The sequence below is a fragment of the Mustela nivalis genome, assembly GCF_964662115.1.
Source record: "Mustela nivalis genome assembly, chromosome: X".
NCBI classification, from domain to species: domain Eukaryota; kingdom Metazoa; phylum Chordata; class Mammalia; order Carnivora; family Mustelidae; genus Mustela; species Mustela nivalis.
The window spans coordinates 98350540-98377232 of record NC_139040.1 but is presented as its reverse complement, the minus strand read 5'-3'; the positions used below and the strand labels follow the sequence as shown (position 1 = coordinate 98377232).

The following is a 26693-nucleotide window of genomic DNA, read 5'->3' as shown; positions in this document are numbered from 1 at the left end:
TTCCTGTCAGTTGATGTCTAGTTCTTTTAACATTTAATATTCTCAATAAACATGTCCCTAATTGAAAATTTTAGCCCTATGTGCCGCTCGCCCATATGATTTCTTCTTTGGTTAAATTTAACAGTTACTGTTCAACCTCACAGGCTTTCTCCATGGTGCACCTTACAATTTTTGCTTACCTGCCAGAACCACCCCCTCTTATACTTGCATATTGAAACCATGAACATCTTTCAAGGTCTTGGGCGGGGGCATCCTTTTCTGATCTTAGATGCTACGCAGTGTCACTTCTTGCTTAATATCATAGGCAAAAAACTTGTGATTGATGTGGGAGACAATGGCAGAAGGAAATGTAGATAAAATTAAAGGTCCTTATAACCTGCAGCCCATGGACAAATACTTGAGGCAGGCCAAGTGTAACGTTTCTCCAGGAAGCTCCCTACTGTCTTAATGTTAATGCCTTGCTAAAGGGGAAAACTACTTTAGCTTGACAATAGAAAGGCCATCAGTATCCTGTGAGTCTTCTTTTGCATATGAAAATCCTTTATGGAATTTCCCATCTCTTTACCTCCCCCAACTTCATAGTATGTAATCAGTTGCTCCTCACAATCCCAGGGCAGCTGCTCTTTCTCCCGACAGGTCCTGTTTGGTGCTTTAATAAAACCACCTTTTTTGCACCAAAGAGGTCTCACGAATTCTTTCTTGGCCCACGGTTCCGGACCCCAGCAATGCTAGTCCAAAAACACATGATGAGCACTGGTTATTATATGTAAGTGATGAATTACTGAATCCTATTTCCAGAAACCAATGTTGCACTGTATGTTAACTAAAATGTAATTTAAGAAAATATGGTATAGGCAAAAAAAAACCCTTGAAAGTCGGAAGAGAAGATCCTGGTCTAAATAGGAGGTCTAGTCCTCACCTATCACTGAGCAAATGGATGAAGGAAGTAATTAATGTTCTTGTTCTGTCACTCCTGGTGGATAGGAAAGTCTTAGGAGATAGGGTTACCAGATTTAGCAAATCCAGATATAAGACGCCCAGTCACATGTGAATTTCAGATGAACCACGAATACTTTTTAAGTATAAGCATGCCCCATGAAATATTCACGACATATTTATACTAAAAAGCATTCGTGGTTCATCTGAAATTCAAATTTACCTAGGCGTCTTGTATTTTATCTGGCACTCCTGCTTGGAGAGCAGGTCCTCCCGGAGGCGCCAGGCTTCTACCCAGCAGGTGCTCAGCATCTGTGCAATTGTTAGAACAAAATCCAAACCAACCCCGCAGCTTCCACAGCTGCACCCGTAGCGGGGCGGAGCCAAGTCACCGGGAAAGGCAGACACCCCGGTTGGAGACCATCACTGGAGATTGGCCAAGGGATCCGCAATTGGGCGGCAGCCCCACCCCGTGGGCCGTTGAGATCCATCCAAGGGCTCCGTCATCCCCCACATCCCCGACCCTCGGCCCTACGATCCACCTCGTGACTGGTGGTCACAGGCCGGGGGGCGGAGCTGCCCGGCTCCCCGATCGCTGCTTGCCATTGGCAGGGCCTTGCATCTATCACGTTAGGCTCCGCCCATAAGACAGGCGTTCCTCAGCCTGCGCCTCTCGCGCAGGCCGCGACGTAGCTGGCGATTGGTGGAGAAGGCGGCAGCGTCCCAGCGGAGGCGACGACGGGGCGGTCTCAAGGAATTGGGACGAGGCGGAGCGCGTCACTCACTATCGTTGCGGTGGTCGCTTGCCTTCTGCCGGCCCGGTCCGTGCCGCCCTTTGCTGTTGTGGCCACCGCGGGACCATGGCTGCGCTCGTGGTGCTCCTGTCCTTGTTGGCGGCGGGTGAGGACCGGGGCGGCCGGGGGGCGTTAGGAGTGGCCGGGAGCCTCGGGGGGTCGGGGGCGGCCGCAGGTGGGCAGCAGCGGGGCGGGTGCCGCAGTGCGGGCAACCGGCGGCGGCCTCGCCCCAGCCGCCTCCCTCTGGGCCTTCTCGTCGGACCGACCTGTGGCGGCGAGGCCTGGCGAGCTGCCAGGGCGGGGCCGGGCTGCGTGGGGGCACCTGAGCCGGCCTCAACCCTCCGCTTCTTCCAGGAAGGCGCGGCCGCGGGTCCCGCCGCCTGTGTCTTCCGGATTCGGAGGCGCGGGGATGCATTTCCCAATTAACTGTGGAACCTCAGCCGTCTGCGAGGAAGGGAAAGTCGACTTCTGAGCTGCCATCAGATGCTGCGTTTTCTTGCATTTTTCTGGTGTTTTCCTTTCTAGCGGTTGTCATCGGTAATTGGCGAAGTCTTCTCCTTTACGTGTTTCAGAATACAAAAGTTGGAGGTGTGGTAATTGTTTTTGTAAGATTCTTTCTAAAGGCCAATTCAGAGTACCTCTGAGTAGTTTTTTAGGGTTCTCCATTTTAAGCATTTGGAAACTAAGATGTGAGTCATGTTCTGAAAGCCCTATGTCAAGTAAATGGTAGCTTTCTGAGTGGAACCTAGGTTCCCTCGTGTTCAGCAAGTTCGCTAGTATTTGGCCTCTTACTATGTATCATTTGAGTCATTTAATTTTACAGTAGTCCTTAGAAGAGGACATCATCCTCGATTTACAGGGTAGTCAATCTTAAATAAATTACCCGACAACACGCAGGTAGTAAGCAGCAAAGATGGAATTGAACCCGGATCAGCTGGCCCCAGAGCATGGGTCTTTCCATCATTATGTGTATTGTGGCACAGGTGATGGAAATGCTCCTGATTGGGGATGATGAGGGCCTGGACTGGGGGCTCCGACGGTGGCGAACAAGAGGCCAAGTTGAGAACTTGGAGAAATGCGGCTCTGCCTGTTTAAAACCTATAGCTTAAAAATCTGTGTGAGGTGTTGGGATGACCCGACCCACTTTTGGAATTGTGGTTTAATTCTGCATGAGGTTAGGCCACTGACGGTCTTGAAATCTGCAGGTCCGCTCCATTCCTGGAATGTGCTCAGGATTGTGTGTCGATGATAATTATACTTACTTTCATATCCCTAAGGTTTTAGGGATGTTTTGTTCCTTTGGTTTCTGCTTCTGGCTCCCGAATGGTTATCCTGATCTATCTAGTAAGTTATTTTGAGGGATGTTTTTCTTTTGTTTTAAATTCAGTTTTCGAAATTTAAAAATCTTAACTTCCATAGTGTGATTTAATTGAATATCTGTTGAAATGCCATCTTTTAATGTTGACTGATACTATTTTGATTCGGTGAGGTTTCAGGGTTTTTTGGTTTGTTTTGGTCTGAGGCAAAGTATTTGCTTCTGTACACCGTTTGAGCATGCTTTCTTAACTAGAATAGTCTAGTTCATACAGACTAAGAATCTGGTCTTGTCAGTTTCTGTATTCCTTGGTCTTGTCACCTGAGGTTAAATTACTGTTTTCCACAATGACTAAATGTGATTTAGTGGAAAACATCTCTAAGAGATTGGACTTCTCTATTTGAGGAAGTAAATAAGTCCTTTAAAATGGTGTTAACTAAACCCGAGAGAGACTAGAGGAAGGGAACTAGGGTTATGAATACCATGTCATGAGGAGTATTTGAAAAACAGATGCTTGTCCTGGAGAGGAAAGGCCAAGGGCAAACACGTGGAACTTGAAGGAGTGTAATGTGGAAGAGGGATTTGATGTTATCAGTGATGCCCCAGAGGTCAAGAGTAGGACCTATTTATTTTTTCACTTATTGATTCCATCCACTGTTCATTGATCACAGCATAGCATGGTGGGAGTTCCCAAAGGGAAGGATACTGACCCCCTAGCCCGGGATGGGGAGATGGAGGGAACTCCCCCCCCCACCCCTCGGGCGGGGTATCCTCCCTGGACAAATATGTGAAATAGGTAGTTGGCGGGGGTGGGGCGCAGTTTAGACCGAAAGGCCTGTGTGAGAGCAAAAGAGCCAATAGTTTGGTGGTGCTGGAATGTACCAGGGTTAAGTTGCGGAGCCACCAGAAGTAAGGTTGGTGAGGTTCCTTGGGTGTTATGTTTAGGGTTTTGTCTCAGCAGCTCTGGGCTGCGAGTGAAGGTAGTTAAGCTGATGGGTGAATGAACACGCTTGTGTTTTGAAAAAGTGCTGGAAAGGCTGGCTCAGAGTGGTGTGACAGGTCATAAGGCGGCCAGTTCTGGCAAGTCCGGTAAGGGCCTGGGAGTGTGCACTGGACCTGGAGGGGAAAGTTTTTGAGATAAGAAGAAAAAAAAAAATCAGTGGAATTCAGTGATTGGCTGTGGTGCTGAGGAATGATTTAAAGATGGCCAGTGGGAGCAGCTGCCTGGAAGGTGCTGTCATCCTTCTGGATAGAGAATACAAAGGGAGTGTGTGGAAGGAGGGTCAGTTCAGTTTGGAACTTAATGAGTTTGAAGGACTCATGGAACTTAGAAGGAAATGCTTTTTAAAAAAGGGGGGTTGGGGTGGAATGCATAGCAGGCTGTTGGGTACGTAGGTCTAAGGCAGAAGAGCAATCTGGGCTGTCAGTTAAAGTCTGGGAGCCATCAGTGTTTTTGGCGTTTGCTGCCTGAGTCATAGATAGGCTCGGCCAGGGAAAGGGATTTAAGGATAGAAAAGCAGCAAGTTTCAAGAATGGAGCCTTTAGATCTCAAAAGTGGAGTATGCTAGGTGATCTCTTGGGATTCCAGAAGAAGATACTAGAACTTTATAGCTTTTCTTATCTCCTTTTTTTTTTTAAATAGTAACGATCAGATATTTTTGAAAGATTTTATTTATTTATTTGACAGAGACAGATCATAAGTAGGCAGAGAGGCTGATGCGGGGCTCAATCCCAGGACCCTGAGACCCGGGACCCTGAGATCAAGCCAAAGGCAGAGACAACCACTGAGCCACCCAGGCTCTATCCTGATCAGATATTTTGTAGAATGTCCGTCAATTTGGGTTTGTCTCAGCGGCGCCTGGGTGGCTCAGTTGGTTGAGCGGCTGCTTTCAGCTCAGGTCATGATCCCAGACTTCCAGGATGGAGTCCCGCATCGGGCTCCCAGCTCCTTGGGGAGTCTGCTTCTCCTCTCTCATGTTCTCTCTCACTCATTCTCTCTCAAATAAGTAAATAAAATCTTTTAAAAAAAATTTGGGTTTGTCTCATGTTTTCTTCTGATTAAATTGGGAAAATTATTACACAAGTATCTCATCCTTTTTTAAAATTTTGTTTTTGTGTGCTTTGAAATATATTATGAATGTACAGTCTATTCTACAAGAGTGTCCTTTATAAATAAATATATCTATGTTGGGACTGCTTTCATATTTTGTACTGAAAGAGTTGAAATCGAAAAAGTTTGGCCATCTGTTTTAAAATGAAAGGGAAAGAAACAAGGGAAAACTGCTAGAGGGACTGGGGTGGGGAGGCGGGGTATGGCTCAGCTTCGTGAAGGTCAAGCCAGGAGACTTTTAAGGAGGGAGTTGCCCAGGATCAGGTGCTGTGAGAAGTTTTAAATAAATTAAGGGCAGAAATTGTCTTTTGGATTTGGTGAGGTGTTTCGGTGGTACAGGGGAGTCCAGAGCTGTGGGTTAGGTGGTAATGTGAGATGAAGAAGTAGAGAAGCAAAGAGGCATTGGCTGCTTTTCCAGGATCCTTCCTCTGAAGGGAGGCTGAGGCTGGTAGGACCAGAGGAGCTCGGTTTTGTGATTGTCGTTTAGAAAGGGAGCAACCGAAGTGAATTTTTTTTTTTTTAGAATTTTGTTTATTTGACACAGTGAGCGGGAACACAAGCAGGGGGAGTTGGAGAAGGAGAAGCAGGCTTCCCACTGAGTGGGAGCCCGATGTGGGGTTCGATCCCAGGACCCTGGGATCATGACCTGAGAGCTGAAGGCAGACACCTAACGACTGAACCACCCAGGTCTCCCTCCCTTCCCAAAGTGTATTTTTATGCTGAAAGAGCCAGTTGAAAGTGGGAAGTTGGTAGTAGGAGGCGTGGCTTCATTCAGGAACTCAGCAACTATTTTTTGAGCACTGTGTGTCAGGCACTGTTTTCAGCTCCTGGGGGATATTGTGTGAACAAGACAAATAGAAATCTCTGCCCTCGTGGAGCTTTTGTCCTACGGGCCAGCTTTTTATGCCTGCAGCCACATAGCGCCCTAACTCCTGACCCTTGTCCTCCCAGAATAGCGGCCTGTGATAAACACTGAATGACTAAGTGGTGAGTGAATGAAGGTCCCTGAGAAGGCTGAATGCGGGGATCATGTTAGACTGGAGGAGGGACGTCCCTGCCAGCCTCTGGAGGGAGAGAAGATAAGGCCAGACACTGGTGCAGATAAATTTGTGGTTGGTGGGGAGAGGAAGCAGGCAGTGGGTGGGATTCCTCTGCTCTCTTTCCAAGCTAGAGGTGAGGTTATTTGGTAAGACTGAGGCAGGGGTGATAAAATAAGTTGCAAGAAGTTGGGAAGCTCCTTTCAGTTGAGTACCACAAGGGCCTTTTGGGGGAATTGGAAAGTTGGGACAGTGGAGATGGCTGCTGGCCGACATTGGGTTTGTAAATTGAGGCAGCATTCCCCTTGACTGGTATATTCTAGTAGAGAATGGGAGACTTCCTGTTGGATCTCCAGGAGAAACCTGGATTAAGCAGCAGTTTCTCAGTCTAGGAGGCCTCACCTATAAGTTTTTCTAAAAGCCCAGGGTTCCCGAAGGATTGTCGTGCAGACACAGAAGTGGGGAGTCTACCTACGGTGTTGGGGCAGAGTAATTTAGCAGAGCTTTCTTTGCTAGGTTTGAGCAAATAGGGCAAACAGGACTATCTCCAGATCCAGTGTGGTTCTTTAAATTCGTTTATGGGACTTGGAAAGGGTAGGTCTCTTGCTGCCCCATTTTCCTTAGCATTGGCAGTGAGCATCGCTGTCGTGAACCAGGATGTCTGTCAGTTACCGACAACCATTCCGCGCTGCTCTTCTTTTTGGCCTGCCTTCGGCTAGAACATTTTGGAAATTCCTGCTCTGGCAGCTGTGCAGAACTGAAACTTCTAACTCTTCATGTTGTATCAGCACCATCCTGAGGCCTTTTATTTACTGTCAATACCGCAACACCAAAACATTTATTGTTGCTTCTGACTTTATTCCCATACCCTGTAAGTGGTGCTTTCCTTAGGTCAAGAGAATAACCGTGATGCTTTACTGAAGTCTGATTTTCCCATGCTACGTAAGCATGGGCCAAGATTTGTTTTGGACTTGGAGCTGATCTTTTCATAGAAATCTGAAAGATTCCGTAAGTTTTCTTTGTGCAAGCTGGACATCATTGGGTTAACATAGAATGGCTAAAGAGGCCAGATACCTCATCTTTGGGGGGTTTATGAAACAGGCCCTTTATTCTCATCCTTGGTCTGTTTATCTCAGGCTCCTTACCCTAAGACTTGTTGGCTTTATTATTACAGAAATCCTGTTCTCAGCCTCTTGATAGACGCGTTGGAAATACTGTTTCTTACACTTGGCTTCTAAAAACTCTGCACTGTTTCTGTTCTGACTAGTAACATGACCAGTCCCCCTCCGACCCTCTGCCTTTGACTGTCCTCATTTCATTAGGTTTGCTTATGGGATGTGAAGAAAAATCTCTATCCTAAGATTTGGTCACTTGCTCGAGTTTTAGAGTGAAATACTAGGAATTTTATGAATTTGCATTTTGAAGACAGGGTGGATGGCAGAAATAATTTAGAGATTTCAAGTTTCTTTTTAGTCTGTGCCAGGGGTTTGTTTGCTTTTTATTTAAAAGATTGTATTTATTTATTTGCAAGAGGGAGAGAACACGTGGCAGGGGGGGAGAGAAGAAAAGCAGACTCCATGCTGAGCAGAGAGCCTGGCACGGGGCTTGATCCCAGGACACTGGGATCATGACCTGAGCCAAAGACAGATGCCTACCTAACTTACTGAGTCACCAAGGCACCCCTATTTATTTATTTATTTATCTATCTATCTATTTATTTATTTTAAAAGATTTTATTTATTTATTTGACAGATAGATCACAGGTAGGCAGAGAGGCAGCGCTGGGGCAGGGATGGGGAGGGTGGGGCAGGGAGCAGGCTCCCCACTGGGCAGAGAGCCCAATGAGGGGCTTGATCCCAGGACCCTGAGATCATGACCTGAGCCGAAGGCAGAGGCTCTAACCCACCCAGGCACCCCCCTATTTATTTTTTAAAGTTTTATTTATTTACTTAATCTCTGTATCCAACATGGGCCTCAACTCTACAACCTCAAGATCAGCAGTTGCATGCCCTTCCGCCTGCGCCACCCAGGCGCCCCTCGTTTGCTTTTTAAATTCTGGAGAAATGCCATTGATTTCTAATTCTTGCCAATTTGCCGATTGCCCCTGTTTTAAGAGACACCTGTAGGACGGTATTTTGATTATTGGGAGAATCCTGTTTCATCAGTGTGCCTCTGCAGAATGTATGTACTTTGGTTCTGTAGAGCAATATTTGAAAAAGAATTTGTTGATGTTTGGGATTCAGTATTTTGTCCAGTAATACGTAGTATCTTAAGTCGGTGGAGAATGGGTAAGCATGTTTTATATTTAATAATTTTCTACATGGGTGCAAAAGATGTATGATGTTGATCATTTATTAATCTGTTTTCTTCCAGGTGTTTTGGGGAACGAGTTTAGTATATTAAGATCACCTGGGTCTGTTGTTTTCCGAGATGGAAATTGGCCTATACCAGGAGAACGAATCCCAGATGTGGCTGCATTGTCCATGGGCTTCTCTGTTAAAGAAGTATGTGTATTCTTTTTTTAAAGATTTTATTTATTTATTTGCTAGAGAGAGATCACAAGTAGGCAGAGAAGCAGTGCAGAAAGAGAGGGGGAAGCAGGCTCCCTGCTGAGCAGAGAGCCCGATGTGGGGCTCGATCCCAGGACCCTGAGATCATGACCTGAGCCGAAGGCAGAGGTTTAACCCACTGAGCCACCCAGGCGCCCAGAAGTTATGTGTATTTTTAAAAAGATATTGGGAGCTACTTCTGAAAGTATTTTTGTTGATTTTTCTGCTAACAGCCCAAGAAAGCAAGAAGGAGACATAGGTATATTTGGTACAGATTACAAAAGCAAAACTCATTTGTAGTTGAAGAGATTTGGAGACGTGCTACAAGCTTGGCTTATGAAACCAAACCATCATCAATCATTAACCATGTAATTATTCATAGTGTTGATGTTCTTCATATATGAGAATTTATCTGCCCCATTAATAGGATGTACAATTTTACTTTTTTTTCAGTACACAATAGATGTATGTCTCAGTTTGGGTTGCTGTTAGAAAATCCCATAGCCTGGATGGCTTATAAATGATAGAAATTCATTTCTCACAGTTTTGAGGGTGAGAAGTCTAAGATCAGGGTGCCAGCCCGTCGGATTCTTAGTGAGGGCCCTCTTCCAGTTTGCAGACTGCTGACTTCTTTTCGTGTCCTCACATGGTGGGGAGAAGTTGAGAACTCTGGGCTCCTTTTTTTAAGGCACTAAGCCCACTGTGAGGCTAATAACCTCCCTAAGGCCCGCTGCTAATACTGTCACATTGGGGAATAACTTTCAACGTGACTTTTGGGGTGGGGGGAACACGTTCAGTCTATTGCAGTGTATTATACATGGTAAAACGTATCTGCATCCTGCTTGAGTCTAAGAATTTAGTGTGATCAGTAGCTGTGGGAGTAAAGCCATAAGCCGTTGAGTACCTGGCTGCTTTCGAGACTTGGTGGAGGGGGTGTAGAGCCTGGGGGAACGAGAGGTCTGCGGCTGAGGGCATGGAGACGGATGCAGTCCGCTCTGTCTTGCTGTCTTCCCACTTCTCTCTTCCCACTTCGGAACTTCAGTGCATTTGCTGTGGTTTCTAGATACCACCAGTCAGCCAAAGGATCTTTCCTCCTGGGTCCTGAGTGCCCTTGAAGCCAGAAGCAGCAGTGCGAGGGAGCTGCCTCTACCGGGCCTGGGTCTGGAGCCCCTGAGTGCCCTGTAGGGCCGTGGCTGGTTGCTTACATTTAAGGATGAAGTTTGTACCTCCTTCACAGACTTAAATTTGATTACGAATGGCTGTCAAAGTAACCCTGAGAAATAATTATTAGTAAATTAATGTGAGCTACTTTCAGCAGGAATTTGATGTATGACAAGCTTAGTCTGAAGAGAAGACTTTTAATGGCAGTTCTACTGCGTCCTTATGAAAGAGAAAAGCCAGGCTGTCCTTAAGGGCAAGTGACTGTGTGGGGGGAGAAGACGCCCATGGTTCTGTGAAGAAGAGCTTATAATCTGGGATTTGAAAAGGACCTGCATTTTGTTTACTTGTCTGCTTTCTTCCACAAAAAGTTTGAGAGGACTTGCTAGTAGACTTTGTTGTAGATCTGTGGAAGTTTGAGAACATGAAGGTCGAAATCCCTGTTCTGGTTTGGAGATGGCAACTGCTGCCTTAAATGAAACGTTTGCCGCCCCCGTCTCTCCCCACCCCCACCCCCCACCCCCCACCCCCCACCCCCCACCCCCCGCCACGCCTTGAATTTTCATTGCCAGGGTCATCCAGGAGCCCCTTGACTCTGCTCAGTGGTTCCTGGAGTGGATAATTAAGCGCCATCTCCTGCTTTCCAATGTTTAGGACCTTTCTTGGCCAGGACTTGCAGTGGGAAACCTGTTCCATCGTCCTCGGGCTACGGTGATGGTGATGGTGAAGGGAGTCGACAAGCTTGCTCTGCCCCCGGGCCGTGTCATTTCGTACCCTTTGGAGAATGTGAGTATTAGAAAAAATTAAAGGCATGCATTTTTAATCTTGTCAGCTGTCGTTTTGAATTGTGTTATAAACACCCTTCTCTTGTCTACATTTTCTTGTCCATTATCTTGTCACCTTCCCATCCGAATTTTACTTGCGATTTTGTGTAAGTAGGAGACTGGAGGCTCTTTTGCTCGTTCACTTACTCCTTCACTGGCTTTTCAGGCGGTAGGGCAGGCCGAGCTGTTGTGAGAGGCCCTCTGTCCACTGCCAGCGCAGAGAAGTCATCAACTGAGACCTCACATAGCTGAACTTTTGAGCAAGGCAGGGATACACAGAGCTGCCAGATAGGAAAGGAAAGCTCAGGAGCCACAGTGGTGAACCAGACCTCCAAGTTTCTTGCGGAAAGCCGGAGGCTATAAAATGTGTTGTTCTCGGGATGAGGGCTGGTAAAACCCCAGCTGCCCTGGGATTGCCACGGAAGAGCTGGCTGGCTTCTCTTGGCGGGAGGACCCCAAGTGTCCCCTAAGGGAATTCGGAACTCCAGACTCAAAGCTGTGCAGGGCTGTGTGCTCCCAGTTCACACGATCCACCCCGTTGGGATGCCTCCACCACTCAGGGCTGCTTTGGTTTTTTTTAAAAAAAAAAAAAAAGAAGAAGAAGAAACGTAATTTATAGAGCATTTGCGAGGAAAAAAATGCCATGAGCGAGTCCTTAGGTGCAAAAACCAAATTCATCCCCTTAGAACTACAGGTAATAGACCAGTCCCCAGGAGATGAGAAAACCCACATGTTAATGATCATGGAGGAGTTCAAGAAAGGGACAGAAACCGTGAGGCAGTTTGAAGACCTTGATATGTGGTGCATTTATTAATATTCACATCTAAATATTTCATAATTTATCTGGTGATTTCTTTAACCCATGAGTTATTTAGAAGTGTTTAATGTCTGGGTTCTTTTCAAATAACTTTAAATTTTTCAGCTTCTAATCTCATGGCATTGTAAGACTAGTCTGTATGATGATTTGGGGGGATTTTTCAGACTTTCTGTGGTCTGATACAAATAATTTCTAAGCACATATGACATAGTTACAAAGGGCCATGTACATAGTTGCAAAGGGCCATAAGGCAAATCGCAACAAATAATGGGTAATTAGTATCAAATAAACAAACCACCCTCTGTGACCACAGTGCAGTTAAATCTGAAAACGAAACCTTAAAAATGTACTTGGAAGGTAGGGAGGATGGAGTAAATAGTTGCCGGGTATGAAGAGGTACAAACTTCCAGTTACAAACAAGTCACGGGCATGTAAAGTTACAGCTTGGGGAATACACTCCGTAAGACTGCAGTCACTTTGGTGACAGATGGTAACCAGACCTGCCGTGGCAGTCATCTCATAATGTGTATAAATGTCAGATCATGGTGTTGTGCTCCTGCAAACTAATATAATATTGCATGTCAACTATTCTTCAGTAAATAAGAAGTAAATAAAAATGTATTTGGAAATGGTAAAAGCAAAATAGATGGTTCCTCAGGTTTAAAGCGCACTGGAAATCTTAAAAGCTATCAGAAAAAAGACATTGTCTTTTCAAAGGAATGAGTAGAAAGCAGATTTCTCATTGCCATTAGGGACTAGAGGAGCAAGAACCAAAAAGCAGTGATTGTCGAGTATAAGGGCAAGCCGAGAATACAGTTTACATTGTCATCATAGTGAAATGATATGGATCCAATGAAAATTATGACTCTTAGGAAGGTGAAGACCTAGAAACGGAGTGCACTTATGGGGGGGGGGCTGTGGTTGGTGACGTGGGAAAGCTAAATCCTCATTTTCTTTACTCAGCAGTAAATAGATTTCTCAAATGGAAAAATCAAGATGTAGTATTAAAAACACATTTAGAGATGGTGGCAAAAGGAAAAGGAAACAAAGGATTTCTCATGTATGTATGTATGTAACAGAGACAGTGAGCGGAAACATAAGCTAGGGGAAACAAGAGGGAGAAGCAGGCTTCCTTCCAGCTGAGCAGGGAGCCTGATGTTTGATCCCAGCACCCCGGGATCATGAGCTGAGCCGAAGGCAGACGCTTAACTACTGAGCCACCCAGGTGCCCCGAAACAAAGGATTTGAAAGTGGGGGCCTTGGGAATGGGAAATGGGGAGGCAAGCGTTTTTCTTTAAACTTATTTTTCAGGGAAAGTCTCATAGAACTATTTGTGTCTTTTTTTTTTTTTTTTTAGATTTTTATTTATTTATTTGACAGATCACAAGTAGGTAGAGAGGCAGGCAGAGAGAGGTGGGAAGCAGGCTTCCCGCTGAGCAGAGAGCCTGATGTGGGGCTCGATCCCAGGACCCTGGAGCTGAAGGCAGAGGCTTTAACCCACTGAGCCACCCAGGCGCCCCTGTTCGTGTCTTTAAACTGTATCATCTTTTTTCCTATGTAACTCTTGGAAACATTTCTGATTTATTTTAAAGAGCATGTGAGCTGAGGGGAAGGATAGAGGCAGAGGGAAAGAGGGAGAAGTGGACTCTCCACGGAGTGTGGAACCCTGTGCCACCCCTCACTCCCCAGAGCTTGTTCTCTAGAACCCAAGATCATGACCTGAGCTGAAATCAAGAGTTTGATGGTTAACCAACTGAGCTACCCAGGTGCCCCTCTCTTGAAAAAAAATTAAAATAAAAAAAATCAGCAGGAAAAGTTAGTTGGAATAGATGGACTCCCAGATAATTCATGAGTTGAAGAGAAAAATCACAGTGGAAGTTTTGAAATTATTTGAAACTGAGTATCAGTGAATATACCGTATGTTTCAAAATGGTGGGGTGGGGACGCCTGGGTGGCTCAGTTGGTTGGACGACTGCCTTCGGCTCAGGTCATGGTCCCGGAATCCCGGGATCGAGTCCCACATCGGGCTCCCAGCTCCATGGGGAGTCTGCTTCGCTCTCTGACCTCCCCGCTCATGCTCTCTCTCACTGTCTCTCTCTCAAATAAATAAAATCTTAAAAAAAAAAAATGGTGGGGTGCTGCTAAAGTGGTAAGGAAGGAAAAATTGATAACTTAAATGCACATGTTAGACAGTTCAAAAGATTGGAAATTAATGAGCTGAAGAAACCAGAAGAATTTTAGAATAAATGGAAGAAAGGAGACCATAAAAATCCAAAGGCAGTTTTAAAAAAGAATTTAATGTTAGTAATATTAAGAAGGCAATTTCTGTGAAAATTATTGTTGAAGATCCCTTTAAAATAAATGTATACAAATCCAAAATGCTATTAAGATTTTTAATTTGCATGCAGTCCAGAACTCAGCATTTTTAACACACTAGCCTTATTTTACGTGAGTGGAAGCTGTGAAGAGAGCTCATGTTGTTGCTTGACCCTGACTGACTGCTAATACTTCTCTTGACAGTGGGTGGTGAATGAAATACAAGACTCAGAGGGCAAAATCCACAAAATCTAAAATAAACCAGAGTGTCTTAATTCTCTGTAATGAAGCTTCTGTTTGATTAGTGCCTTTCATTAGAATTTCAAGTTCTATAGATACAGAAATTTCATTCTCTCCAGGACAAACACACACATCCTTGTACTACAGTGGAAGAAAACAGGAGCTTTAAGCGGCTGAGCTTTTTCCTTTTTGAGCTTCATGGTCTGTATTATTTTTTCTTTTCCTTCACAGTTTGGCTTTCCTCTGACTCAGCAGCTTCTCCAGGCTGATTGCTAAGGATATGTTACCTTTAATCTTCAACTTTCCTGATACAAGTGCTATTTTCCCTAGGTGAAAGGCCGGGAGAGTGTCCCAGTGCTCGTGTTCCTCCGAAGCTTGTGTGGCGGCTGGAGGAGAGGGCCCTGTGACCGAGCGCTTTTGCAAATGGGACTCTTCCCCCTTCCGCAGTTACTCCACAACTTATTTTAAGAGAATTCTGTGAAGAGTTAATATACATCTTGATTAAGAAGAAAGTGGTTTTATTTCACAGTATCATGAACTAGATGAGATCCCAGCATCAAAATTAAATTTATCAAAGATTAATCATACTTATTTCTGCTTGTACCATGTTAGCATTAATTTGCTACTTATAATTATTAACCTTTCAGTAGTAAAGGAAATTAAGGATGCCTGGGTGGCTCAGTTAAGTGTCTGCCTTTGGCTCAGGTCATGATCTTGGGGTCTTGGGTTCGAGTCTCACATCAGGGCTCCCTACTGAGTGGGGAATCTGTATGCTGCTCTCCCTGCTTGTGCTCTCTGACAAATAAAATCTTTTTAAAAAAAAAATCACTAAAAATTTCCATTAAAACACTATCATACTGCTTGGTTTACTACAGTAATACTGAGAATAACAATTTTTTGAAGGGAAGAGTGACCATAACTTCTTCTAAAAAATGGGTAAAAACTAATCTATGCGGATGGAAGTCAGAATTTTTGGTTACCCTTGGGGGTGGAGAGCATGGCTGGGGGAGCCTTTTAGAGTGCTGATAATGTTGTTTTGATCTGGTTAGCTTTATGAAGGTATCCATTTGGAAATACTCCTCTAGCTGTTAGCCCAGGATTTATGCACTATGCTGTATGTATGTTACACTTTAATAAAAAATTCAAGAAAAAAGTAGATTTTACTACAATTGGTTATTCCAATTTGATATCATGTGGTCCCAAGATAGAGGCTTCAAAATTGTTGTGACATGCTTTATCTGAGTCTTCAGTCTATCTGGAGATAAACCCTTAAGTCCAACATTTTCTAAATTCTGAAATGAAAAATGAGGTCTAGTACTCTTTCAGTGAAATTTAATTCTTTAAATTCTTCAGACCTCCTCTTATAAGTTAATACTTTATTTTTTATTTTTATTTTTTAAAGATTTTATTTTATTTGTCAGAGAGCACAAGCAGGCAGAGGGAGAAGCAGGCTCCCCACTGAGCAAGGAGCCCGATGTGGGACCAACCGACTGAGCCACCGAGGCATCCCACAAGTCAATACTTTATTATAGAATATACATTCCGGGTGCTTGGATGGCTCAGTGGGTTAAGCCTCTGCCTTTGGCTCAGGTAATGATCCCAGGGTCCTGGGATCGAGCCCTGCATCAGGCTCTCTGCTCAGCGGGGAGCCTGCTTTCTCCCTCCCCCTCTGCCTGCCTCTCTGCCTACTTGTGATCTCTCCCTCTCTGTCAAATAAGTAAATAAAAAATCTTTTTAAAAATTATTTAAAAAATTAAAAATAGACTATACATTCATTGTGACACAATATTAAAATGGAATGAATTGCTTAAAGTACATGAACTGCCACTAAAAAATGATGTCTTGTGCAAGAGTGTTGTGTCCTTCATATTGGCAAGTTCTTTCCCATCTAGACATATAGGAGATAGACTTGTGGCCCACTGAGGGGCTGTTTTATGCGTGCCCTCAAAAGGGCTGTGTTTGGAAATGATTTGGGTCTTCTGAATTTCCATAAGTGGTGGGGGTTCTTGTTTTCTTTTAAGGTTCTTTTGTTTTTGAGTGGTTTTTCTTACCCCTCGGGTTCCAACGATAATTGAGGTCTTACTCTTAAATTTCAGGCAGTTCCTTTCAGTCTTGACAGCGTTGCAAATTCCATTCACTCCCTATTTTCTGAAGAAACTCCTGTAGTTTTGCAGTTGGCTCCCAGTGAGGAGGTAAGTGATGCAGTTTTTACTTCAGGTGCTTTAAAAAAATGTTTTCCCTAATGAAAACATTAAAACTACTTGTATGAAAAATTACATATACTCTCTGTAGTGTATGTACTTTTAAAAATCTATATTCTGTATATTGGAATTCTTCTGCCGACTGTAACAAAATTTTGGATTCTCCTTGCAGAGAGTGTATATGGTGGGGAAGGCGAACTCGGTCTTTGAAGATCTCTCCGTCACATTACGACAGCTCCGCAATCGCCTGTTCCAAGAAAACTCGGTTCTCAATTCACTTCCGCTCAATTCTCTGAGCAGGAACAGTGAAGTAAGACACGCCGCCATTGAATCGAATACGTGAATATCGTTAATGATTCTCCATCTTATGCTCCCTCATTTTAGAGCAGATGTGGAATTTTAGGAAATGACAAGTTTGGCAAGTTTACTGTGCTGGAGTAGATTGTTCAGTATAATTTTTAAATGAATCTCATGAACAAATAGACCTTTTTTTGGTGACTTGAATAAATAGTATTTTGTTTTTGTGCAGGGGTTGCCACCAGGTAAGGCAGACAGGCCAGGAGTCACACAAACTACTGACTGGTGGAGCTGTGTCGGTCTGGTCATGTAGAGACTGTTACTCACTGCCATCTCTAATGCGTTGCCTCCTCTTTCTGGCTCATTCTCAGCAGTCTAGTGGAGGGAGGCACTCTTACTTTCGACTCCTGTCAGTTTCCCGCTGTGTTCACCACATGGCATGCCACCTTTGTGGCAGCCTCTTCTCTTGACCTACCATGGACGACCAGCACCGCCATCTTGTCTTCTCCGATACGGAACATGTTCAAGGAATGTGAGCAGAGCGGGCCGCTGGCAGGGCTTCACCACAGTGTCCGAGTACTTGGATGCCCTGAGGGAAAACCACTTGAGAGTTTGGGTGTTTTATCATACCATTATCAAAGATCTAGCTGTTGAGTGCTAGTCACTGTGCTGGGAATGACATTTTTATTAGGAAATGTTTTTATGTGCATTTGCAATTGAGATGAACTTACCAAATAGAGGACAGTTGTTGCATAAAATCACTTACTGTGCTTGACATTTGTAATATCCTGCCCTGTGCCTTGCTTGATAAATGGCAAATACAGATTTTGGATGCAGATTTAAAATAGTGCTTATTTCTTTCGGCCCTCTAAAGGTTGACCTGCTCTTTCTTTCTGAATTGCAAGTGCTCCATGATATTTCAAGTTTGGTAAGTTGGCTCCTCTAGTATTTCATTTCAAGTTTGGTAAGTTGGCTCCTCTAGTATTTCATTTCCCGAGAATCCTGATAGACCAGTTGAAGTTTGTGCCCTAGATTTACAGTACCACAGAAGTTGAGAAATTAGTGGTGATGGGAATTCTGAACTCCTCTCTTGTTACAGTGGGATTATTTTGCATTTTTCCTTCCAGGAGAGACCGTAAGTATATGTATGTCCTCAAGGGCACAGGCCTCAGAGGCCTCCCTCTCCAGAGACCTGACTTGGCTAGGTTGATTTCTTTAAAGACATTAAGACTTATTCCTGTTTCTGTATCTTTGGGTCTAAAATAGAAATAACAGTTTGGGCTAATAATGTTGTCAACCAAGTCAGGAAGGAAAAAAACAAACCTGCAGTGTATTTTGTACGTGTGAGTGATTTAAAAAAAAAAAAAAACTCCTCCTGTGACTAAAATAAAGCATACCTGTATACCATCTTCTGAAGATGTTGGCCAAAGTATTCAGCAGGTTGGTGTGGGGGGGTCTGGAGGCCTTTTGCTGGGGGCCAGCCAAGTGCTCTAGGAGGGCACGCGGGAGGTATCTGCTCCCTGAGCACTGGGTGGCTCATGTTCTCCTGGGATCCAACTGGTCCAGCCAGCTGTTCTTTCATACTGATGCCCGAATCTGAGGGTGTTTTGTTTGTTTGTTTAAGCCAGATGTAGTCCCAGTGTGAGGCTCGAACTCCTGACCCGAAGATGAAGGGTCACATGCTCTACCCACTCAGCCAGTCAGGAGCCCCACATATCAGAGTTTTTTGGCTTAAGGTGTTTTTGTTTGTTTGTTTGTTTTTTAGAGCTTTTACTAAATATTCAGAGAGTCATACTTGCTCTTATCAGAAACTCCCATTTCAACTGATTCTGCTTGCCACCATTTTAGGCTATTTGTATCTTAAGGCACACTGCTATGGTTCCCTTCAGCCCAGTTTGTGTATTTATTTATTTATTTATTTATTTTTAAAGATTTCATTTATTAGAGACTGCGAGAGAGGGAACACAAGTGGGGAAGTGGGAAAGGGAGAAGCAGGCTTCCTGCCGAGCAGGGAGCCTGATGTGGGGCTCAATCCCGGGGTTCTGGGATCGTGGCCTGAGCAGAAGACTGAGCCCCGCTTCCCCCCCCCGTTCAGCCTAGCTGAGTTCAATACAAACTCAAGGTGGCTGTGTCTGACATCACTTTATCAATTTCCTTTTGTTCATTCTCAGTTGTCTCGACATAAGCATCTAGCCAAGGATCATTCTCCTGATTTATATTCACTGGAGCTGGCAGGTTTGGATGAAATTGGGAAGCATTATGGGGAAGATTCTGAACAGTTCAGAGATGCTTCCAAGATCCTTGTTGATGCTCTGCAAAAGGTAAATCATTGATGGGGTGGGAGAGGTTAGAATATGAGCATTTCACTTCGTGCTTCTTCATGGAAGTCTGAAGTCTCCCCTTTGGAGGACCTCTAATTTTAGTGACGAAGCTTGGAGTGGGTCAGTGGTGTGCGCTGGGATGTCTCTAATGCTGGCAGAGATGGCAGAGGAAAGGGTCAATAACTCCAGCATAATACTTTTCTAATTGTGAAAAATACATAAAATTTACCATTTTTAAGTGTACAGTTTTGTAGCATTAAGTACATTTACATTGTGCAACTGTCATCACCATCCATTGCCAGAATTTTTTTCTCTTTCCTACCCAAAACTCTGTCCCCATCAACCCTATGAAATCATGGGAGGAAAACCCTGAGCACAGAACCAGACATTGAGTAGACATGTGGTAACTGCTGGTTTGTCTCTGGCCTTGGAGTTGCTCTCCTGCAGCTCTTCAGTGAGGTAAATTCTATAGGTGTTTGTGATGAACCAGCGAGCACTTGGGAAAAATTTCATTTCCCTTTCCTACTTCCCTTCCCCCAATTTATATGCCAACAACTTGTCTCAATTTTATTTTGAGCATTTGAATATATGTTGAAGATGAACACTTATCTGAGTATTTTGACAGTCAAACCTTTAAGACCACGTATTTCGTTAGCCAGTAGGGGAGTGTATACTCTCGTGGGTGCGCAGAGCTTCCACATTATTTCATGAAGTGCCTGTTCGCAGTTCATAGTAATGTCAGTAAGTCTTCAGTTTGCAGATGACATGTACAACCTTTATGGCGGGAATGCAGTGGTGGAATTAGTGACTGTCAGATCATTTGACACCTCTCTTGTCAGGAAGACAAGGACTATTCTTGAGGCAAAACAAGCGGTGAGTACATTTTTATACTGTTCTAAAACTAAAATTTAAAAACCCACTAAATCCTCAGTCACCTGTGGGCGACATGGATGAACAGTAAATCTGGGAAACAATTTCAGTGAAAACCTAGATTGCTTATCCACATAGGCATGTGTATTTTGACAGTGAGGCTCAGGTTGTTTGTAATCAGATGATACAAGAATCTGAGTTGGGGGTAAGTCTGTCAGAGCCAGTAAGATCATTCAAACATTGCTCTTAGGAGAAGACCTGAGAAGTGAATGTGGGGGAGTGCGATGTAGGATTCCGCACCTGGAGTCCGCTTTTCCTGCAAGTGTGTTGTCTGTGTGGACCAGTCTCTCATTTTCCAGGATCTGCTGTGCATACACCTAAGGATTTGATTTATGTCTGCAAGTTTTTGGCCTGGCTCTTGCTTTGATTGGAAGCATTTAGAGGGTCCTAGGCCAGGGCACCAGGCATAGCAAAGCGTGTGTGTACTTTGCATGTAAACCAGAGCAGCTCTGGGGACGCTCCAGAACATTTGTGGCCAGGAACCTTACTTATCATTGGCCTCAGAGATTGGAGCCCGTAGCTACAGTCATTGATAGACACTCCCCTTTTATTTATTTATGAGCCCATTTACTGATCTCAGTGTGGGACTTAATCTAGATGTGCCTGGTTAGAGATGGTTTTATTCTAATGGGCGTGGGAGGACCTAGCATATGGCAGGCTAGACGATCCTGAAAATTTTCCCAGTACAGAGCATCTAGAAATACTGACAAAATGTAAAGAGCTTTTGAGAGCACAGTAAGACAGACATTCTTAGGGAGCCAATAAAGAAGAGGAACTTGAAGTGAATTAACATTTTATGTGTAATCTGAAAATTGCAGTGTCGTATTTGTTCATTGTACTAGACTAAAGCACTTGGAGACGAGAGGCTGGTGCCCAGCATCCCTGGGAAGACCGTTCTGCCCCTCAGCTCTGTGTGGGCGGTCTCCCCAGCCCCCCGCAGGAAATGAGGCGCTCAGCTTGAGTGTCCGCATAGGGTGATGGGGACGTCCTGCAGCTAGATGGTAGTGACGGCTGGGCAGCTCTGGGAACATACTAAGGTGCGGGGAGTTGTACAAAGGGAGAAAGAACCTGATTGCCCCCCAAAAGAAAGTGGTCTTCAGGAGTGAAATCTTGCTGCATTTGTCTCCTAAGCTCCCCACACAGGTGACTGCCCACCCTCTTTCTCCCACTGAAATCACTCTCACCAGTCTGAGGGAAAGAGTCCAGGTTGAAGGAAACATTCAGGTGCCTATAGCATGCCAGTTGCTGGGTTTTGAGGCTCCATTGTCTTCTATGTCCCTTTAGGACAAACCTGACCCTGTCACTCACTCCTGCACGTTTCCTCCCTGCAGCTAGGCTCAGGGCCAGGTTGCCCATGCCTTACTTGTGTCTAGCCACATCTGCTGTTTTCCTCCTTGCTTTTGTTCCTCAGGCAGAGTGAAAGAAGTCTCCTGAACAACTAAAGGCTAGCAAAGGCTAGTGCCTTTGCCCAGCAGTAGATAGACTCCACCTCGGCCCCGGCAGGAGGAAGATGGGTTTGAATGAGCCATTTGTGTTCCTCTTTAAAATTAAAATGGAGCATACTTAAGTGTATAACATGTGGGGAAGGGAATACGATACCTGTTCCTCTGAGCCTCCCCGTGCTACCCCTGTGCCCCCACGCCAGTAATTGCTGTCCCGAGTTGTGAGTCCTGCCCTTGATTTCTTTATATTTTGACTATGGAACGGATTTCATCCTTGAACACTGTTGTTTGGTTTTACGGGCACTTGAATCCTGCTTGCTCGTCTTCTGTGTTGTTTGCTGGCGGTCTCGTTTCAGAGGCACACAGGCTCCCGTTGTGTGGACCTGCCACATTTTCCGTGCTATTAATGGAGGTGGCTGTGCGTGGCTCTGGGTACACACACAAGGTTTCCCTAAGGAATGGACTTGCTGGATCACAGGATACACACACTTTGACCATACTGGTGTCGCCACATTTTCTCAAGCAGTTGGACTGGCTTATACTTCACTGACCATGCACTTCCCCTTTCCAGGAAGGCTCCCCTTCTTGGCTTCTCCTGGTACAAGCATGTCTTAATGCCACCTAGGAATAAATGTTTGATAAACAAATCAGAGCTACCAAATGGGGATAATTTCCGATCTTAAAATTCTTCCCTCTTTTCTTCATTGTAGAAGAGCCCATCGAGCCCCTATAACCTTGCATATAAGTATAACCTTGAATATGCGGTGGTTTTCAACATGGTACTTTGGATAATGATTGCCTTGGCCTTGGCTGTGATTATCACCTCTTATAATATCTGGAACATGGATCCTGGATATGACAGCATTATTTATAGGATGACAAACCAGAAGATTCGAATGGATTGAACTTTCCTCAAACCAGACTTAGAAAAGGGGTTTGGAAATTGGCTGTTTTATTAAATCTTTAAGTGTAGTTTAAAAGTAGATGGTATACTTCAAATTTATATATATAAAAAAAAAAAATTTGCTCTCCGTGTGCCTGTGATGTTCTTTTAGAGTGAATTATAGTATTGATGTGAATTGATTTGTGTGCTATAGAGTCCATAATATGCTCAAATATAACCATTTAATACAATTTCATTCCATTTAACATTGGAAATGTGCACTGAAATAAATGTAAAACATTTAGAATAGCTTGCATTATTTATGTTGGGGAAAATGCACTGAACTTATTAGACAAACTTAGGAGTGCTTAATTAACTTCCTTACACAGGCTACGTGAAAATGACATTTGGGCTGTTCTGTACCATGAACCATTTTAAATGTCTTAATCTGATGTAAATATTTCTGAAACAAGACAGAAGGTTGTTAACTTCAAGTAGCCCTAAACTGTGGGAGTACTTCCCCAGTGACTCAGATTGAGAACTGCACCTGACAGACAGGGTGGCTGTGTTTTAACCTCTTCTGCAAGTTTGGTGATCCACATCGTGGGGTGGATATTAAAAATACTTTGATCTAAAAAGAAACCAGCTTTGTGGAGTTAGAGATATCTGTAATTATATACCCCAAAACCAATTTTGGGGGGACATCTTGGAGCTTGACTATAAAAAATGTATTTTAGTAACTTTGTGTAAGTTACTATTAATGGCTTGTGGTACGTCATTCTCTAGAATATTAAGTGGAAGTAAATGCTCTCTACTTTTCATGTGGAAGTGGACCAATGTCTATAAAGAGTGACAAATAAAGTTAATAATGATTCCAAATTTGTGTTATTTCAATACTAAATCTATTTTAATTTATAAAATCCTAACGGGTTTTATTTAATCAGAATTGGCTGTTACACAAACGGTTTCATGTTTGTTTGGGTTTTTTTACATTTGTTTATTCTCACTGCCTCCTGGGATTCAGTATCAAGACAAGGAAGACATTTTAATTACCATCTTGTTATTGAATTTATACAGAATATGTGAATTCACATTAGACTTTAGGTAGGGAAAGCTTAAATTTCCCTATAGTATTTAAAAGATGAGTAAGTAATTGGTCAAAATAAGGGACTATCTAAGATAAAGGCTTAAGGATTATAATTTAAAGACTTACTAGAATTTTAAATTTCATGATTATGTAGCAAAATCAGTCTGAGGGTTGCGCTGCCCTGCCTCTGGGAGCCCTGCTTGGGTTTAGTATGAGCCATTTCTGTGCCTCTTTGGAAAAATCACCAAATCCTTCCTAAATAACACTGAAGCTAGCAGGTTTGAAAAGATGGGCATCAAGCTAGTTGCGTCTTTACCACTTAATGCACGATGCCTTTAAGAGTGACAGTATTAAGGCTCCATAGAGGAAGGTTTTTCTTTTTTTCTTTTTAAAGATTTTATTTATTTATTTGAAAGACGGAGATCACAAGTAGGCAGAGAGACAGGCAGAGAGAGAGAGAGAGAGGGAAGCAGGCTTCCTGCAGAGCAGGGAGCCCGATGCGGGGCTTGATCCCAGGACCCTGAGATCATGACCCGAGCCAAAGGCAGCAGCCCAAACCACTGAGCCACCCAGGCGCCCCGAGGAAGGTTTTTCTTTTTTGTCTCTCATCTAACACAAATGGTCAAGCCAGTAAGCACCTTCACCCAGAAGAGAGACACTTTTCAAAATCACTTATTCTCTACCGCTACTGCCTGGCAGGTTTATGGGGGTGAGGGTGTTTTTAGCTGCCTGGCCCCTCAACAGGGCCTATATTTGGGAAGCCAGGAATCCATAAGGCTCCAGAGTAGTTACAAATCCATGTTTCTTTTACAAGTTTCTTATATAAACACTTCCATAGAAGGTTGTGGTTACATATGAGGTAAACCAGTGACTTTGTCATTTAAAACTGATGAGACTGTTCTAGGGGAGAAAAGAATTACATGACAGCACTATCCTTAGAGGGTAAATGGCATCAGCACCCTTCTATCTGTTAGGCAGAAAGCAATTAATTAAAACAAATGTTCTGCCAAGATTATTACACCTGTTGCTGATGATTTGCTCTTAAGTCTAATTTGTTCAGGAACATAAATCACAGTGTCGAGATTTGTGGGAGAGGCAGGAAAGCTAGACTCGTGACAGGCTGTTCTACTGACAAGCTGAAAAAACCCAATCCCTTTATATCTAATTGGTAGACTATTCCTGGTTTATAAAAATCTGAGATTCTGCATGTGTTAAGTACTGCTTACGCCCTAATTCGATTAGGAATGATACAGAATTGACTTATACTCTTTGGCTATGCCTGTTTTGAAGGAATGGTCATCTGAACACATTTTCACTGGTACTAAATAATGTGGAAGCCATGAACTCACTTTTTTTTTTTTATGAACTCACACTTCTTAATGGATGTTCAACAGTTTTTTTTTTTTTTAAGATTTTATTCATTTATTTGACAGAGACCACAAGTAGGTGGCGGGGCGGGGGGAAGCATGCTCCCCGCTGAGCAGAGAGCCTGATACATGCCTCAATGCCAGGACCCTGGGATCATGACCTGAGCCAAAGGCACAGGCTTGAACCCACTGAGCCACTCAGGTGCCCCTGTTCAACAATTTCTAAGGGACACAGGAACTGGGATCAGTGGCCAGGCCTACTGGGTCCTGCAGTGGCATAAAGCCTCCTAACCTTAGGCTTAGGCAGTTTCTTTTTTTTTTTTTTTTAAGATTTAAGAAATACAAGCCATGGTCCTTGTTCTTTTTTTTTTTTTTTTTTTTAATTTTAAAGATTTTATTTATTTATTTGACAGAGAAAGAGATCACAAGCAGGAGGAGAAGCAGGGAGAGGGAGAGGGAGAAGCTGGCTCCCCGCTGAGCAGAGATCCCAGAACCCTGGGATCATGACCTGAGCCGAAAGGCAGAGGCTTAACCCACTGAGCCACCCAGGTGCCCCAGGCAGTTTCTTTGTAGCCTTTTTGTGACAGACTACGGAATGGTTTCTTGGAACAACAGTTGCTGGAGAAGGCCATTAGTAAGACGCACTAGGTTTAAAATGCCTCAAGAGTCCTACAGATGAATTCAGTTCACCATGTCACCATTTAATAGCTGAACAGTTTCGGGCAAATCCCTCACTCTCTGAATCAGTTTTATTTTTTAAGATATTTATTTGAGGGGCGCCTGGGTGGCTCAGTGGACTAAAGCCTCTGCCTTTCGGCTCAGGTCATGATCTCAAGGTCCTGGGATCGAGCCCCACATCAGGGTCTCTGCTCAGGGGGGAGCCTGCTTCCCTCCTCTCTCTGCCTGCCTCTCTGACTACTTGTGATTTCTCTCTGTCAAATAAATAAATAAATTCTTTAAAAAATATATTTATTTGAGAGCGAGAGCATGGGGGAGGAAGGGAGAAGGAGAAGCAGACTCCCCGCTGAGCAGGGAGTCTGACGTGGGCCCAACCCCAGGACCCCCCAAATCAAAGTTTTTAAATCGACATCATGGGGGTGGTAATACTCCAGGTTTGTGGGAATGAGCCTTAAGTGCACTACCATGTTCTAAGGTTTGTGAAGGCTTAATATAACAACAGTACTAAATTCAAGGAGCTCTGCGTGCACCCATGGATGTCTCATCCCATGGACGTGTCCTAGCTAGTTTTCTTGGTTGCAAACAGCAGTAATAGTTTGGTGCAATTATACCAGCTGCCCTACTAAGGACCTTTTGTTGGCCCAGAATCCAGTTCAGACGCATACAGTGCATTTAGTTCTCGTGTTTCCTTAGGCTTCTTTAATCTGGGACAGTTTATTTTTGAAGTGTAAGGGTCAGAATGTCCTTCACTTTGGGTTTGATATTTGCTTATGATGAAATCCAGGTTATATGCTTTTGGAAAGAATACTGGAGAAGTGGGATGCCTGCATGACTCAGGTTAAGCATCTGACTTGATTTCAGCTCAGGTCAGGGTCTCAGGGTTGGGAGATCGAGCCCCATGTTGGGCTCTGCATTCAGCACAGTCCGCTTGAGATTCTCTCCTCTCTGTGTGCCCCTCCCCCTGCTCACACGTGCTCCCTCAAAAAGAATACCACAGACAGGGTGTGTCCATTTTAGTGTGTTCTTATCAGGAGGCACATGGATGTCATTGTCTCATTTTTGGTGACATTAACTGTGGTGAGGGTGGTATCTGTCAGTTTTCTCCCCTATACAGTTACTTATGTTTCCTTTTGTAATTAGAACTATTAATCAGGGACACCTGGCTGGCTCAGTCGGTAGATGCAGCTCTTGATCTCAGGGTTGTAAGTTCAAGCCCCACAGTGGGCACAGAGTTTACCTTAAAAAATATATATGCACAAAGGGGTGGCTCAGTTGGTTAAGTGGCGACTCTTTTTTTTTTTTTTTTTAAGATTTTATTTATTTGACAGAGATCACAAGTAGGCAAAGAGGCAGGCAGAGAGAGGAGGAAGCAGACTCCTCGCTGAGCAGAG

The 26693-nt window shown here is 44.0% G+C and overlaps 1 protein-coding gene across 1 annotated transcript; it reads left to right on the top strand.

The window, feature by feature from the left end:
- The first annotated feature begins 1591 nt into the window (after positions 1 to 1591).
- ATP6AP2 (ATPase H+ transporting accessory protein 2) lies at positions 1592 to 23049 on the top strand. The gene is made up of 9 exons (XM_082717827.1): positions 1592 to 1836; positions 8566 to 8696; positions 10554 to 10685; positions 16193 to 16288; positions 16470 to 16607; positions 17469 to 17522; positions 18766 to 18915; positions 19669 to 19788; positions 21998 to 23049. Exons 1-9 carry the CDS (start codon positions 1797 to 1799, stop codon positions 22190 to 22192), a joined length of 1056 nt encoding a protein of 351 aa, XP_082573953.1. The 5' UTR covers positions 1592 to 1796; the 3' UTR covers positions 22193 to 23049.
- Positions 23050 to 26693: the final 3644 nt, after the last annotated feature.